This window comes from Macrotis lagotis, chromosome 2 (genome assembly GCF_037893015.1).
Source record: "Macrotis lagotis isolate mMagLag1 chromosome 2, bilby.v1.9.chrom.fasta, whole genome shotgun sequence".
NCBI lineage: Eukaryota > Metazoa > Chordata > Mammalia > Peramelemorphia > Peramelidae > Macrotis > Macrotis lagotis.
Genome location: NC_133659.1, coordinates 146,124,113 through 146,142,365, shown reverse-complemented (window position 1 = coordinate 146,142,365; position 18,253 = coordinate 146,124,113). Strand labels below are relative to the sequence as shown.

Below are 18,253 nucleotides of genomic sequence, written 5' to 3'. Positions count from 1 at the left end.
TTTCCATTTTTCTTGGAGTCTTAAATGCAGGGGCTTGTACTTCCTTATCTTCAGATTGGGTATTTTGATCCTTCTTGGGATCATAGACAAAGTATTTCTCAATGATATTCCTCTTTTTTCTCTGTTTACTCATTTCTCCAGCCTGTGCCTGGTTTGGGGGTGCTTGCTGAGCTTTTGGGTATTAGTGGGATACCCCCCCACCCCAGGATCTCAATGTATGAAGCTCTGATTGCTCTCCTGGTCTGTGAATGACCACAAGTGTATCCCTCTGCCACAGGGCTGGTGGGGGGTGATGGCTAGACTACAGTCAGGATCTGAATGTGGTCATAGCCCCAGAGTTGATTCCAGGTACAGAGGACAGACCTCAGAAGTCTCTCTCTACTCCCCTACCTTCGGTGGACTGAGCACTCAGGGCTCAGTTGCCTGGAGGCTCCTGCTTGCAAGCTCCACTCCTTCTTCTGTTTCCTGGATCTGGACTGCCCAGCCACAATCGCTATGCTGAGTGACCTGAGGGTCTGGGTTTTGTGCTTGCTCTGGCAGAGGTCCCCCTGCTGATCCTCCAGGTTGTGCCTGGTGCTCCCCAGGGTGCAGGTCAGGAAATTGCTTCTGCTGCAGTAAGCCGTTGGCTACTAGGTGCCCTGAGGCTCTTTCTGAGAGGCTGAAGTTTCTGTACTCTGGTGAGGGCCACCCCTCTAACCCCATGATGTGGAGTTTTTCCAGTATTTTCCAGGTTACCTTGGTCTGGAGAATTGCCTCACTGGATCTTTCTGTGTGTTCTGTCTCTCAAAAATTTAGTTAGAGTCATAATTTTAAGATTTTTGAAATATTATGGAGGGAATACCTAGGAGAGGCTCTTCTCCTGTTGCCATCTTGACCTACAATCCTTCCATCAAAAGCCTTAATGTTTTAAAAAATACAGAAAAGCAGAATAATAGCCATATTCTTCAAAGGGAAAAATGACAGGAAAAAATAAAATGCTCTTTAAAAATAAAAGTTTAGCTAAAACACATGAAATATATTTTTATTTGTTGGCATATATACTATGTATATATGTGTGTGTATATATATATATATATATGTATGCATTTCAGTGAATTTATGTTAGTATTTTGATGATAAAAACAACTGACATTTTCTATCACCATTTAGTTATAAAGTACTTCACATTAATGTTCTCATTTAATCTTTAAATATCTCATGGTTAGGGAAAATATTATTAATGAATCACTTAAATTCACACAGCTAAGAAGTATCAGAATGGACACTTGAATCTCCATCTTCTGATTTGTAGTCTAGAACTTTTCCCATTTAAACTTTAATGTGACAAAACTAGATCTTTGGTAGGCTAAAACTTAATAAATACTGGATGATAAATTTCAGTTTTCTTCTGCTCTGCAATGTTGTGCACTTTTCCTAAGTAATTCTGTCAAGGTGAGGAGCCTTACATAAATTCTATTTTTTTTAACCTCTATCTCTTCAAAATAGCTAAATAAAATTACAATTCATTATAATAAAGTAACAAAATTTTCTAAGCAAACCTTTACAAAAGATCAGTGCTTCCCTACATTAATCTACTTGTAAAACCTTGGGAAAGACCAATTTTTTTTGAAAGATATCCATAAAAACTAAGACTCAGATAGTTCACCTTTAAATAGCACTTTAGCATTACCAAAATACTTTACACATTTGCACGTTATCTCCTCTGATCCTCACAACAATTCTGTGAGGTGGGTGCAGCAATATTCCCAACTTCATTTATGATAAAATGAGACTCTAAGAGGTTAAGGAACTTGCCCAGTGTCATACCAGCTGTAAGTGTTTGAAATGGAACCCCATCAATCCCAGAATTTTCTGACTCTTTTAAGTCAGAATTGGAACATTAATCCATTACCCCTTGTTGCATGTCCAATAGATAGCTGGTAATCCTTTATTCATTTAGACAACCTTTATGTCCAGGCACTGAATTGAAAGATAATGAAAAAGATAATTTTCACCATGTTTCTTCTTAAAGTTAGGGTCAATTTACTTTTGTGAAGATTAAAAAAAAAAGATGCTCATTTTTCCTGTGCTTCAGATAGGTTAGCATGAATTATGGACTTTTTAGAGGTTGTCTCACTTATGTCCCTCCTTGAGGAAGAACCATATTTAATTCAATCCAAGGTCACAAACACTTGTATTGTGTTTGTGACATACTTCAGAAAAAAGATTTTGTAACTTCCCTTTAATATTCAAATAATAAAATAACATTCTACTATTCTAAGAACTTAAGTTTACTGAACAATGGAAGAATGACCAAAGATATCATTAGAATTTTAAATGGACTCTCCATACTAGTATCTGAATTATATTCATGCTGAAGAAGCAGTTCATTTGCAAACATATGAAATAATTGTCAGAATAGTAATGTTGTTCTTCCTTCCCTTATATGTTATTATTTGTTAAACACTCACCAAGTACAAGATTCTAAAGGAGCGTTATATAAATTCAACTTGTTCTCTGATTTTTTTCTGTATTGTTTAGCTAATCATATACAAACATGTGAAATTCCATAATAGTCTGAGGAGCTGGCCAGTTTTTTTGTGTAAAACAAAATATCAGAAAAGTTTATGCAAAGTATGAATTCACCTCCATTGTTTTAGTTGTCTAAACAATATGACTTTTCTTGTATTTTAATTTATACTATTTCATATAAGCCAATGGCTAATGCCATTGGATGGTGGTTAACATATCTATTAATATTATAGAGCTATTATTTACATTTCCTTTTTAGCTATCAACTCAAGTATGTTTAGTTTTGGGGCTCTGTTGTGTACTCTACACATAGGATGAGTCTGCATGTGCCAAATTAAGGTCGATAGCATTTAAGTTCTATCTTAGAATACATCAGTAGGAAAATGTCTTATAGATGATTGATGGGGTTGTGGGCATGAATATTTTGAGTTATTGCTGATTAAATGTTAACTATTGTGGTATATCTATAAGTTTTTGTGTTCTTTAAAAATTATAATTATCTACTAATAATTACTATAAACCCTTACTAGAAGATGTTATAATTTCTTAGAATCTTTATTATAAAAAAATTGTTAAGAGTTTGTACACTTGGGGGCAGCTAGGTGGCTCAGTGGATAGAGCACTGGCCTTGGAGTCAGGAGGACCTTAGTTCAAATGTAGCCCCAGACACTTAATAATTACCTAGCTGTGTGACCTTGCACAAGTCACTTAACCCCATTGCCTTGCAAAACAAAAAAAAAGTTTATACACTTGTTAGAAGCAAATGATTTATAGTGATTTTCCAAGTTTTTCCCAATAACACTGAATAGTTCTTTCTGCTTTTGTCTCATTTCTGGATGTGTTCTCTTTGCCTGGTCCTGGTCTGTTCATGGCTCTTTTTAATTTTTATTTTGACCCATTTATCTTTCTGATTGTTTTATTTGTATGTCTCTATGTTGTATGTCAGTTTTATCTCTCCTATAAATCAAGGGTTATCTTACTGGAATGTTATCAAATCAAACTCCTCTCATTGGATTGATTCCATGTTGGTGTAACTGTCCACTTTGTGGAGCTGGAATAATCTTCCCCCAACTTCATCTTTGTTTCTTATATTCATCAATAGAGGAAGAATGGCTTGATGGATCATGAAGATTTCAGAGCCTGCTTGATTTCCATGGGTTATGATCTGGTATGAAAAGAATTGAAATTGTCTTATATTTCACAAAATAGAATTAGCAAATTGATAATAAAAAGTAGGAAATAGATGGCTAGAACTCTGGAGAATGATTCTTTTGTAGCATGTTTGAGGTTGATTTATTTTAACACCATAGTAGTTATTCCTTGTTATTGTACAAAATGTATTATAATAGTGACAAAACTCATTTAGATGCTTGCTTTTTTTTTTGATGTTTGCTTTTTGAGAAAGAAATTGGCAAAAACTACTCAGAAAAAAATTCTCATGATTTTTAGGACATTTTTAATCATTTACATTTAAGTTTAGAAAGCTCTCAATAACAAATTATTTGACTTTTAAAAATTCATTCTGGCTTTGAGAATTCTAATAAACCTAAAATTCTTAAATCAGTTCATTTATAAATGTATTAGTTAATTTGACACTGATACAGGCCTTTGAAACAATTTCACCAGGACTAGATTCGAACATCCATGCTTCTAATTCATTGGCACAAATTTTCCAAGTTTTCATTTAGGAAACATACATATATCATCTTTCCCTTTAAATTAAACCATTCCTTCTCTTGGGGTAGTAAGGCAGCAGGGATAGGTGACAAATAGAAAACTCTGGAGCTCAATAGCTCTTGGTATCATACAATAAAACCCTCTGAATTAGTATTTTATTTGTGGTGAAAAGCACAAGGTCAGTGGAGCTCAAAGTGTTAAGCGGATGACTCCAAATCTTTTACAAAAAAGACTGAAGGCAATAAGGACCTGCATCAATTGATGGAAAAACATAATTTTACTTTGAAATGAAAATTTTCATCTTGATATTTCTATGCAAACAAAAAGAAACTTGCATGCTTACAGTTGGAAGAACTGATACCTAACTGTTGATAATTGTGGATCATGGGAATGTTTGTTTTGCATCTTATTTCAGGGAGAAGCTGAATTTGCCCGAATTATGACACTGGTCGATCCCAATGGACAAGGAACCGTCACCTTCCAGTCCTTCATTGACTTCATGACAAGGGAGACTGCTGACACAGATACAGCTGAGCAAGTCATTGCTTCCTTCAGAATCCTAGCTTCAGATAAGGTCAGTTCCTGTCCTCCACATTGAATTTACCAACCCAGGTGCAGTGAATAAACCATCAGGTCTGGAGCCTGGAAGACCTGTTTTCAAATGTAGCCTTGAATCACTTACTAGATGAATTCACTAGGCTAATCACTTAGCCCCTGTTTGTTTCAAGTTCCTCTTCTGTTAAGTGGGGTTGTTGTGAGGATCAAATATGAAAATATTTATGAATGGCTTAGGACAGGGCCTGGCATATAATAGCTATGTAAATATAGATAGGTATATGGATATCATTATTATTATGATGATTACTATATTTTTATTGTATTTGATTATACTTAATCAAATATGATGTTCTATTGATTATTATATTATTTTTGCTTTTTAAAAAATACTTTGCATTGGCATTGTGTTCTAAGGTCTGCCATTTTGAATGTCACTATTGAATCTAAAGACCAGAAACTCATAACAGAGAATTATAGTACATTCTGTTCCAGGGCTTTGAGTATAAACTTCACATTGAGTTTCATGGAAGAAACCTGAATAACTGGTTCATACCACAATATATGTTTTTGAATTTAGAGCTTTTGCTACAAAGAATAAAAGACACATAACTCAGGTGACTAAACATTTCAGCTCTTCTGGTAAGGAGAGTGATTTCTGGGTCTCAACTATTAGATCATGGTTATATGAAATATTCAAGTCATTAAAATGAATATAATATAAGAAATCTGCATTCTCTTCTACTTGGGGTCTAGGAAGGAGATAAAGTTTGATGTTCTGGGTTTCTATCAATTGCAACTTGAGAAAATAATTTTATAGGATGATAGGATTCTGAGGCAGAAAGGTCCTTAAGAGGTCATCCTGCCTAATTCTCTCATTTTACATTTGGAGAAACCAAGGCCTCAAAAGTCCACAGTCTTACTGTCTGAAAGAAGCGGAGCTAGGACTGGGACTCAATTCAATTTGAACTCAATTTTGGTCCTATGTCTTTCATTTTCTTCTACTACATCATGATTCTTCCTCAGAATCCTATTGTGAAGCAAGATATGTGACTTTCACCATAAAGAACTTTCCAAGAATACTAAGACACAGCCATAGGGCTCCAACCAGCTCCAATTGGGTTGTTCCACAAACAATTAAGGCATAACAGTTAAGAAAAATCTGGGAGTTTTAAAAAGGAATATTTACTATTCTATAAAAAGAAGACAAAGAGTGAACATAAAAGAATTGGTTTGCTTAAAAAGAGCAACAAACTAAAAGTTGGAGGATTTAGGTTTGAATCCTAATGGCCACTCAGCTCTATGACCCGGCTATATTAATGAGACTCCCTGAGCTTCAGTCTTCTTCAGTAAAGCGAAGATTGCAATGCATGGTTAATGATAGGAAACCCCTTTTTTAAATGTTACCAAAAATAAGAAAGATTATGCATATCTCACAGGAAAGTTTTTGATTAAACATTTTAAGTTAATAGTATTTGTATTCATCTCTATTGTATTTATAATAGATATCCTTCCATACAAAAAAACATACTTTTATTATACTTTTGGTCCAAATTTTTTTTCAAAGGAACAGAACTATGAAAAAAAATCAATGGGAAAAGTGAAATATTTTATAGAAAATTCATTTTACAGCCTTGTGTCCAGGAACATATCTCTTTCCTTAGAAAAAATATTCCCATTAACTTTTGTGTTTTGAGACCTGTCCTTCATCATTCCTTTGTTAGTATAATAGCAATACTTCCCAATTTGTATCATGGATCTTCATGAAAATGCTGATGAAAGATTTTAAACTGTCTTATATGAAGTGCTTGCTATCCCCATGTAGCTTTCATAAGGTCTGGCAGTCATTATGCCAGCTCCTACCCCGACTGATGATTTAGGTTGCATGAATCAGGGGCAGATAGAGTTACATCACCCCCTCAAAGTTCTAGTGGTACCTCTAAGAGGTCAAGAAGATTCTTCTCTAATGCCCATCAGCTCAGATTCCCCACCCCCCCATATTCCAGTCTATTTTCCTTAGTATCAGTTTTCATTGATCAAAACCCCAGGTTTGTTTATCCAGATGCCATTAAAGGAATATTTAAAAAAGAGATATAGCAAAAAAAAGAAGTAAAAACACTTCTCTCTTCAACAGCTGGGGTTATATGCTCCCCTCTACCAATTTGCTCCCTGGAAAGTATGGTTCAATGTTGATTGAAACAGTTGGCTCAGAGCATTTATCCTATTAAGTTCACTTCCAAATGTAGCAGGACCTGAAATCTTGGCTTTTGGGTTCCGGTACTGTTGATCTGGGTCCAAGTCACTTCTCAGGGCTGTGCTGATGGACAGGGCTTGGCTATCTATGACCTCTGGCATGAACTCTCATTCCTGTACCTCTGGGGCTCTCCTGATCTTTCAAAGCTCACAAGGTCACAGCCTAATTCATGTCATCTCTGATATTCTTTCACCTAAGACAGAAAAGGACATAACAGGGGCAGAAATAACAGCTGAGCCATATGCTCACTAGCTCTGTGTCATGCTAGATGTGGAGAACTGACCACTGGCACCAACTCTCTTCCTGCTTTGGGTTTGACAGGACCTGAGGTCCCTTCCCATGGGGTCTTTTGTATGTACTCTTGGTTCTCACTCAGTAGTCAATCTAAGATCTATTATCACCTGATTATCAGGTTGAAAACAGTCCTACTTCCTGAAGTAGAGGTCATCATGTACTTCAAGAGGCAGGTTCACCAAACCTCCATTATGGTTGGACAATGGACAGAGGATGCTCTGAGCCTGGGCTGGCCAGTCCTCTGTTAAATCACTTCCCTCCCCCTTTTTTTTAGCTTTTTTTGCAAGGTAATGGGGTTAAGTGACTTGCCCAAGATCACACAGCTAGGTAATAATTATTATGTGTCTGAGGCCGGATTTGAACTCAGGTACACCTGACTCCAGAGTTGGTGCGTCTTTTATCCACTGCAACACTTAGCTGTCCCTCAGGGAATGTTTTGAACACATGATCTGGGTCCCAAATCCACAATAGTTCTTTGGGATCTTGTAGTGTCTGTATTACATCCCCATTTTATGCATTGATAAATCATCATTTTACTTATATATGTTTGTTTATCAGTGGCAGAGTTAATAGCAGAAATTAAATAACTAAACAAAAAAATTTGTTTGCAGTTTCATGTTCTTTCTACTGGAATGCTGATTAAAAGAAAGAAATTAAGTAAAAAGTTGAAGTAAATTTAATAATTTGACTCCACAGTATGATTTTTGTGACTTTTTTTCCTACCCTTAAAATGCAAATTGCTGTATATGTGTTTTCCAGCCATACATCCTGGCAGATGAGCTGCGTCGGGAGCTGCCTCCAGATCAAGCTCAGTACTGCATCAAGAGAATGCCAGCCTATTCTGGGCCGGGCAGCGTCCCTGGAGCCCTGGATTATACTGCCTTCTCATCAGCACTGTATGGGGAGAGTGATCTGTGATTCTGTAATCATGGAACACCAGAATGCAATAAAAGTTGGAGAAACAGTTTGCTTCCTGGAAACCTTGACAGGCTCTTTTAAATTAAAGAAAACCTTTTTAAGCATTCTTCAAGCTCAATTGTGACCACCCAGTGTAACATACTAGACAATATTAGTGTCTGTGTCAGAGTGTGCCACACTTAAATGCATAGCTTTATTGTGGGTTTCTTAGTTTTTAGCTTAACACAGTAAAATTTTTAGAGGGATTTCAGGCAATCCCTTGAACAGGAAGAAATTGGGAGGGTACAGGATGAGACAGAAGCTTAAGAATGTGAATATTCAAAATATTAAATATTCAAAAATCAGAAAAAACACCTTATTACAATTTGGCATAATAAACCTCCTTATAGTAATGCCCTTCATAGCTGATATAGTTATGTAATGATGTGCCTAGGGAAATGTGTCGTGGAGGTCATTATTTTCTTTTCTTGCTTATCCAAAGATTAGCTGTAGCTAGGATATTTTCATGGTTTTTGTGGCTTCTGCAGTGGAATTTTACATGTGTGAAATGGAACTTTCAGGGAAAAGAAACAAATAAAAAACAGAAAGTCCTTTAGTTTTTTTTAAAGGGTGAGAAAGTGGAGAAAGGAGGGAGAGAAGGAGAGAGAGAGAGAGAGAGAGAGAGAGAGAGAGAGAGAGAGAGAGAGAGAGAGAGAGAGATTTCAGCCTACATGCAATGATTGTAGGGGCTGAACTTCCCAACCAGGGGACACTGTAAGCCCTTGCTTCACTTGAAACACAAGATGTGGGCAAACATTAAATGATGTTGTCTGCTAGGGAGAAAGCTAGTTTATAACAAAGCTTTTAAAATTATCTGTATATTTCAATGAGTCATTTCTTTTTCCTAGGACCCTTAACACAGATAATTAAAAGTGGAGACTGTACATAGAATCTGTATTTTTAAATTGACAGTTTTCTATATATTAGTTCCTAATGAGACACTAGTCAGAAGATGACAAACTTGGGGTTCTACAAGATTTGCTTTCCATCATGCCTTTAGATTTATAGCTCCTTAGGAGGAGATAGGTAACTTCACATCAATGAGAATGACTAAGAGAGAATGAATTCCTTCCAAAGGTTATGGGAAGTTGCTTTATTCTAGGAGAATCTACCGTTACATCTATAGGATTAATTTATCCCCTGTAGCATATCTAAATTACTCAGTTGCATTCACAGTAGCATCCATCTGACCTTCACTCAGTATAATGGCAGTGTAACCCATCTGAACAAGCAGTATATGGTTATATCTAGAGCTATATTCCATAGATGGTATGGTATACATTCACCAAACAGTTGTCTTGGTTTCTGTTGAATGTTCATTAAGCCATTACTCCTTAAGCTACCGTATGCTGTGACTCCCCCCCTGTTTTTCCATCTTGTTGACAGCTTGTAGAGAAATAAAGCAATAACTTTTTTTAAAAACATCTGAGTCCTTAATCAAGAAATGAAATAAAAACAAAGAAAAACAGTCACAAAGCAAAATAAAATTAACGCTACCTCCTAAAAACACAATATATACTATAATGGACCGTCTAAGTATTTTTTTTTTAGAAAAGTTCCACTACCAATTGAAATAAATTCCTTGTTAAAAGTTGTGCCATGTTTTTCCATTCAAAACTTCTTGAATCTTAAACACGCTAACAGTTTTTTAAGGGAAAAAATACCCAGTTTTGCAGGTCATTTGATTTCCTCTAATTTCATGGGAGTTTTGTAATTTTATTTTAAATTTCTTCATTAAGTGTTTGGAAGTTAAAAGAGAGAAACCCTCTAAAAGATGATATGCCTTAAACAAAGCCCTTTACATACATGGTCTCTTTTCATCTTTCTGATTGTAGTACTTTTGATCTCTTGGTCGTGGTACTTTCCAAAATTGCTTCAAGAATGGAGCCAAGTTATGGATGTGAAAAGGTTAAGGTTAAGGCCTTTATATCTTTTGCTATAGGAAACTAAATATGTTACATTTTCACAATTTCAAAAAAAATTAAGTGACAATTTAATGCCATACCTCAAATTCAGTGGCACTTGGTTGAGCACTTACCCTCAGATCTGAGACTATTGCTGCTCCTCCAATTAGAAACATTCAGAAAAATCAGAAAGAACCTCTCCCTTCTAGCTTATGATTAAATTGAGAGGCTTATGATCCATATGGTCATCAGCTTATAGGAAAAACTATCTCTATATTTTTTCCCATCATAACATTCAAGCAAGAAGATGGATCAGTAGTATTTGCTGGAGAATGAAAAAAAGGAAATGATCAAATATTCAAATAAAGTATTTGATAAGCACATTTTAAAGTTCCTTATTTCTAAACCTGGATTGTGTATTAAAATTTTTTATAATGAAAAAAAATTCCTGTTTGGATTCTTAAAGAACAATCAAAATTTTGTTTTAATATGGCTCACACAGGTTTGAAGATGTGACTAATTAAAGTTAAGTAATTGGCCAATAACTCCTGATTGGAAATTGTGAAAGAACAGTGATCATTGGAATTAAACTGGAAGAGTCCAGTATGAATAAGTAACAGGTCCGCAGAAAATAAATGACAAGGAGAAAACCTTGCTCTGCTTGCCTGAAATATTTGGTAGCAGCTGCCTTCTATCTTGGTATAATTAGACTTTGTATACTTTGATGCATTCAGATGTTTTATAGACCTAAAATGTCAAGCTTGACAGAACCAAAAAGTGGATTTCTTATCCCTGGACATCTTTAAGGAGAAGATGAATGATTGCTACCTGGTCAGAGTTGTTGTAGAGGAGCTTCTTATCTCCTGGGTCAGAGTCTTCTGGAGCCCTTCCAATGAAGAAATCATCTAATACTTGAGTCTAAATAAGGAAGGGAAGCCTGGAGAAAAGGAGAATTTTTTGGGACTGCTCTAAGGGTCTCCTTAAAGGATGGATATGGCTAGTATTTTAAATAGCATTTTAAGGTTTATAAGTTGCTTTATGAGTATCTCACTTTATTCTCACATTAACCTTATGAGATATAAGCTATTATCTTCATTTCATAGATGAAAAAACTGAGATAACCAGAGGTTGAGTAACTTGCCCAGGGTCATCCAACTAAAAAGTGTCTGACGCCAAATTTGAACTCAAGTTCAACACTCCATCCACTATGCCACCATATTACCTTAGCAAATAGACTGAGGTACTTAGCAAAATGTTGAGTAGTTAGATCTATTAAAATATATATATTAAAAACATATCAAATAATTGTTGAAAGGACTAGTTGTCCAATAAAGGGATCCCTCAGAAAGTGGATCTTTTATAAACTTGTAAAAATCTTTCCAGAAAGTTCTAAAATTGCAAAGGCTACAGTCTTTGCATTAATGTGAAAAATCAAGAACAAAGTGTCTAACAAAGAAGGGAAAGGAAAAAAGTTACAATTTGTGGTATTTGGGCATAATAGTATCATAGTTTCAAGGCCTTAGAAAATGAAATAAAGATTTTACAAATCTCAAAGATTGAAATGATAATAATTTTGTGAGAAAATGAAATAAAGATATCACAAATCTCAAAGACTGAAATGATAATAATTTTGTGAGAGCAGATTTAATTTTGTTCATTCATAGGAAAATAAGTGTCTTCTGATAACTGAGAATCTATTCTTTTCTGGTCCTCTCTGAGATTACTTTCCTAGTATTTTTCTCTAGTACATACTTACCTATATGGGGTGTATGGGGTACTCAGAGAAAATTTTCACATCTGCTGTGAGGGCTTGCTGAACCCTTTTCAGGGACCTCTAATCCAATTCTCATCTCTGTATAAGCACAATGGTCACACTTTAGTAAAACCATGTAGGCAAACCAGCTACAACAGGTTAAGGGTAATTTATAGCCCTCAGCCCTGTTCACTCCAAGCATTGATGATTTATCCTGCTGGAATGAGTTGATGAGAACAGTTTATTCTAATGACCATGAAGGTAGCTGAAGCAGACAATATGGAATGCTTAGAGCTTAGTCAGACATGGAAGATTCCAAGGTCACCTATTGCCTCTTGGGCCATTGCCAGTCATCCTTTTGTCTTAACATTGGACTTTGATGTCTCAGGAAGAGTGAGACCAACTGCATCTCTCCCACACATAGCCAATTCATTTACAAATCAAGACATTGCTCTTTGTTGTCATTTATCTTCTTTGAAAATGAAGGATATGTTCATCCTTCAACAATAGCAACCTAGTTATATACATGATGCCCCCCCCCCCAATTAGACTGAATTCCTTGAAGAAATGATCTATTTTTGCCTTTCTTTTTATCTCCAACATTTCAAAGTCTGGCATGAAGTACACACCTTAATGAAAATCTGCTGACTGGCCCTTGTATATATTTTTTCTCAATCAAAAAGAATAACTTTGAAAATGGAGTCTTGGTAAATTTTAGTTCGGTTTTATTCATTACTTAATTTCAATTATCTAAGAATATGAGGCCACAATATTGCTTCTATGATATGTAAATTAGGTTCTCTAAGTTAATTTATTATAATCATTTGAATAGAAGTGTACGATCAATCAACAAGCATTTATTAAGAACCTACTATGTGCTAGGTGCTTTGCAAATGACAATGAAAAATCCCTACTCTCAAGGAATTCATATTCTAAAGAGTCAAGGGAAGGAAAGAAGAGAGAGAGAAGTACATGCATATGTTTATTACAGAATAAATGTAAAAAGAATTTCAAGTTAGGGTAAGAAGGGCTCTAGGAATTGGGAGAAATAGATGATCTATGTTGTTAAGGATCACAGGTGAGTAGGTCTCTGACCATGATATTTGAATAAATCCCCTTGGTGGAAGGAGCCTGCTCTTTGCCTAGTTCAGTTCTCCATCCCAGGAAGCTTAAGTGGTTACTTTCTAAGCATACAATGTTCCTGGAAGATAAGTGGTTATGTGCTTATAATACAATTGATATGCCAGGACATATAGCATGGCCTGGGAACAAGGGAAGTACTGAATGTTCTCAGGGGATTAGATAAAGAAGGGACCTTTCGATCTTTGCACTATATAAGCTTGTGTATGGTTTAATAAATGATTCTTTTCCATCTTGTCTGAGTCTCATCTCTTATTAGACAGCCTTCAGTCATGTAACTCTGTAACTCTTTCCTTGCTCTGCCACAGCAGGACCCCCCAACACTATGTCTTAAAAGAAGGTGGGGATTCTTTGAGACAAGGTGAAAAGAAAGTACATCCCAGACTTAGGGGTCAGCTAGTGGAAATACATAGACACACGAGGGCAGAGAAAGGAGAAAGACATGTGCAAGAAATAGAAAATCAAAGTGCTTGGTAAGGTATACAATAAGGTTAGAAAGATGGGTTGGAATAAGTTGTGAAAAGCTTAAAACACTGAAACAGCAAGTTTACATCTAATCCTAGTGGCAATATACATAGGAGCAGCTAGAAGGCAAAGTGGGTAGAGAACCAGATCTCTGGCTTCAGATACTAGCTGTGTGACCTTGGACAAGCTTATTGACCCAGATTACCTCACATTCAGGCCTATCTTTAGTTTTATTGATTTATATCTGGCCACTGGACCCAGATGGCTCCAGAGGAGGAAGTGAGGTTGGTGACTTAGCATAGCATTGCTCTTCACTCAAATTCAATTCACCTCTCTGATGTCATGGTCTTCTGATGTCATAGTCATCTTTGAAAATGAAGGAAACGACAACTAGGTAGCATTGTGAGGGCAGTTAGGTGGCACAATGGATAGAGCACTGGCCCTGGAGTCAGGAGGACCTGAGTTCAAATCCAGCCTCAGACACTTAATAATTACCTAGTTGTGTGACCTTGGGCAAGTCACTTGACCTCATTATCTTGCAAAAACCAGAAAAAAAAATGAAGGACAAACATCACCAGAGGCAATAAGGAGTGAGCATGGTCAAATCTGTCCATAAAGACTATCATTTTGGTTACTCTATGAAGGATGGACTAGAGTGGGGAAAGATAAAGTCATTGCAGTAGTCTAGGGGAAAGATGATAGAACATCAATTAATATGATGTCTCTGAGCAGGAAAAATGGGTTGGAAATAAGAGATGTAGAAACTGAAATTATAAGATTTAGCAGCTAATTATATTTGTGGGATGAGAGAAAGTTGAGGAGTCAAGTGTACAGTTCAGGCTAAAAGACAAAGAAAGGTGGTATCTTCAACAAAAATAGAGGGATTTGGAACAGTTTTAGGGGAAAATAATCATTTAAAAATATGTTGATTTTGTGTGTTTTCAGGACACCCAGAGTGAAATGTCCAGTAGTTGGTGATGTATGATGAAGAGGTCAATGGACTTCAGTATCTTGCCTCCTGGCTAAGACTCAGTAAATTCCTGCCCACCCCCTCCCCAGGTGTAAGACAAGCCCCTATTAACAAAACAATAAATTCCTGCCCTAGTCTTTGACCTACTTCCTCACATGTACTCATCTGAGCTACAACTACGTCTCCCTGATTATACCCTTAAAAGATCACCTTCTCCTCAGTTGAGTTGCTGCCTCTTTTAGGAGGCCAGACTGCTCTTGGGGAATTGTGATCTCACAAATAAATGCCTTTATTTGAATTGGAGAAAGCCTGAGAATGAATTCTTTCACAGAGACAACCTGCACCATAAACCCCAACATTTTCCCCATACCTCAATATATGACTTATGTGAGGGAGAGACTGAGATTGAACATATTGGATGTATATTTTAGAAATTCACATTTGTGCAAATAAAATTGTTGCCAGAAAAATGTGATTCAGAAGAATTTAGGGATAAAAGGGAGATGAGCAAATCAAGTGCTGACCTCTTAAAGAGGAAGGTAGATAGGTAATTAGGTATATATTATTGAAGGCAGTAACTCAGAGAGCAGAAATGAGAAAATTAGGAATATGTAGATGAGGAATAGCTTAAGGAGAAAAGATGAGGTAATTAAGGACAGGTAGAGGAGGGGGCAGTAGCTCAAAGACCTAATATTTTCAGGCTAGGGCAGGGATCCATTGTTTTGTTGATAGGGGCTTGTCTTGTGTCTTGAAGACAGGGACTTACTTAGTCCTGCCAGGGGACTGCTACTAAAAAGTTCAATGACCTCATCTTGATAGCATGGACAATGGGATGGGGGTCAGTGTTAATGTAAAGCCAGCTCAGAGGCAAGCTGTTTGACAAGGGCAGCAAAGAGGGAACAGATTGGTTATAGAACATGTTTCCTGTCCCAGTAGTTCCACTACTACAAAATCATGAAAATATACTGCATAGGTGTGATTCAAGGGGAACTAAAAAGCTACCTAATTTTCCTTATCCTACTCTTCTGCTTAATTCTGAAATAGGGGAATATTGGATAGAGAAATATAGCTATTTTATATATATATAATATATATATATATATATATATATATATATATAAATTATAACTATTAATTTGATCCCTCTCTACTGAACATATATTTCCCCTACCTCCCCAATCTATTGTCCAAGCTATGAGACTAGGTCAATTAACTTTTTTTTAAAAGAGTTTATTTATTGTGAGTTTTACAATTTGCCCCCCCATCTTCCTTCCCTCCCCCCATCACAGAAGGCAGTCTGTTAATCTTGGCAATGTTTCCATGGTATACATTGATCTAAGTTGAATGTGATAAGAGAGAAATCATATCCTTCTATTCACTTATGTTTTAAGGGAGAGTTCATCCCATCAACATTCAAAGTTATAATTACTAATGCTTTATTGCCCTCCATGCTATCTTCCCTCTATATTTTTCCCCCTTTCCCCCCTTTATCCATGTTCCCTGGTATTTTGCTTCTGGATACCTCCACCTTCAGTGTGCTTGCCCTCCTATGTCAACCCCCTTCCCCTTTTCCCCCTTCTTCCCTCCCTTCCTTCTGTTAGTTCCCCTTTCCCCACCTCCCCATTTCCTCCTTCTCCTTTTCCCCTTTTAATACTTAAAAGGTAAGAAGTTTCTTAACTTAACTGAGTGTTTGTGTAAGTTAACTTTAAGCCAAGTCTGATGAGAGGAAGATTCAGGTGGCTCTCAGCTTCTCCCTTCTTCCCCCTCTATTACAATAGGTCTCTTGTACCTCTAAATGTAATGAGATTTACTCCATTCAATCTCCTCCCTCTTCCAGTCACCTTACTGTCCCCCTTTTTAAGGAGGTGTTGTTTTTAAATCATGCTATCTGAGTCATAGAAAAGTCATGAGTGTCCTTCACTTCTGGCTAAGTATATTCTCCCTAATAGAGTTACAATTCTCAAAAGTTATGAGAACCTTTCTCCCAGGTGGGTATATAGCCAGTTTCATCTTATTGGATATCAGTTTTTTTATTACCCTCTTTTTTTAACCTTTTCATGTATCCCTTGAGCCTCTTGTTTGATGTCCAAATTTTCTATTTAGCTCTGGTCTTTTCATCAGGAAATGTTGGAAGTCTCCCATTTCATTAAATATACATCTTTTCCCTGGAAGAGAAGGCTCAGCTTTGCTGGGTGGTGGATTCTTGGCTGTATTCCAAATTCCCTTGCTCTTAGTAATATCTCATTCCAGGACCTTCGATCCCCTAATGTTGATGTAGCCAGGTCCTGTGTAATCCTTACTGTGGCTCCTTGGTATCTAAATTGTTTCTTTCTGGCTGCTTGCAGGATTTTCTTTTATCTCATAGTTCTGGAATTTGGCCACAACATTCCTTGGTGTTTTCATTTTAGGATCTCTTTCTGGAGGGGATCAATGTATTCTTTCAATAACAATTTTTGGGATGGCTAGGTTGCACAGTGGATAGAGCACTGGCTCTGGAGTCAGGAGTACCTGAGTTCAAATCTGGTCTCAGACACTTAATTACCTAGCTGTGTGGCCTTGGGCAAGCCACTTAATTCCATTGCCTTGCAAAAAAACAAAAAAAATTTAACAATTTTGCCCTCTGGTTCCATGATATCAGGGCAATTTTCCATCACTAAATCCTGTAATATTGAGTCCAGGCTTTTTTCCTCTTCAATGTTTTCAGGAAGACCTATAATTATCAGATTGTCCCTTCTTGATCAGTTCTCAAGGTCAGTGGTTTTGCTGATGAGGTATTTTATATTTTCTTTTATTTTTTTTTTTATCTTTTTGGTTTTGTTTAACAGGCTCTTACTGTCTCCTGAAATCATTAGTTTCCACAGACTCCATTCCTTTTTTAAGAGAAGAATTTTATTTATTTACCTTTTGCAACTCCTTTTTCCAATTGGTCAATTCTATTTTTGAAAGAGTTTTCCATTTGACCAATTGAGGTTTTGAGAGAATTATTTCCTTTTTTATTTGTCCAATTGTATTTTCCAATGATTTGTTTTCTTATTGCAAGGTGTTAATTGTCTCTCCCAAATCTTCCAATTGATTTTTAAACTCCTTCCTTATTTCTTCAAGGAAGTCTTTCTGTGCTGGAGACCAGATCATATTCTCCTCAGAGGTTCTAGGTTTCTCTGAGTTAGGATCTTTTTCTTCTAGGAATTTTTCTATGAACCCCTTTTTTCTGGCCTTTCTTCATTTTACTCAGATCTTAAGTTGACAAGGGGCTCATTCACAGAGGTTTGGTGTTGAGATCCCTAGAGGCTTTACTCACTGGGTTAAGTAACTCCAAGGGGCTGGCCAGAAGGCTGTGTTGGTTGCTTTCTCTGGAGTATCTGTGACTTTAATTTGAGGCCCTCTCCCTTAACTTGGAGTGGGTAGATGAAGCTGTTGAGTTTTTTATCTTTGATCAATGGTGGATTTTGCCCTAGGGCAAGGTAATTGCTCTCCCTATTCATGGCTGAGGGAGGTTTTTCTGCTCACAGACCTGGGGCAGAGGTGGGCTGTAATTGTGTTTGTGGGAAGAGGCTTCAGCTGAAATGAAGCACTGGAACTCTCCCTCCAGTTCTACTGGCAAGTTCCAGACCTTCAGTGCTACAAACAATGCCTCTACTCCCTAGTTGGTCAATCAGGCTTGCCCCACTTTTAGGCTTTCAGGCTCTAGTCTGCCCCACTGATCAGGCTATTGGAGCTCTTGAACTCTCACCCACCCTGTCTCTGATCAGACTGGTTACATTTTCAAGGTCTCA

General features: G+C 36.7%; 1 protein-coding gene across 2 annotated transcripts in view; it reads left to right on the top strand.

Annotated features, from left to right (window-relative positions):
* The window catches only part of ACTN2 (actinin alpha 2), a 98,566-nt gene extending 89,657 nt beyond the window's left edge, over window positions 1-8,909 (top strand). For both annotated transcript variants that reach the window (XM_074222950.1, XM_074222951.1), the window contains exons 19-21: window positions 3,614-3,679; window positions 4,604-4,762; window positions 8,051-8,909. In XM_074222950.1, coding sequence (XP_074079051.1) covers window positions 3,614-3,679; window positions 4,604-4,762; window positions 8,051-8,209 — 384 coding nt within the window. In that variant the 3' untranslated portion in view covers window positions 8,210-8,909. The remainder of the gene's footprint in view (window positions 1-3,613; window positions 3,680-4,603; window positions 4,763-8,050) is intronic.
* Window positions 8,910-18,253: the final 9,344 nt, after the last annotated feature.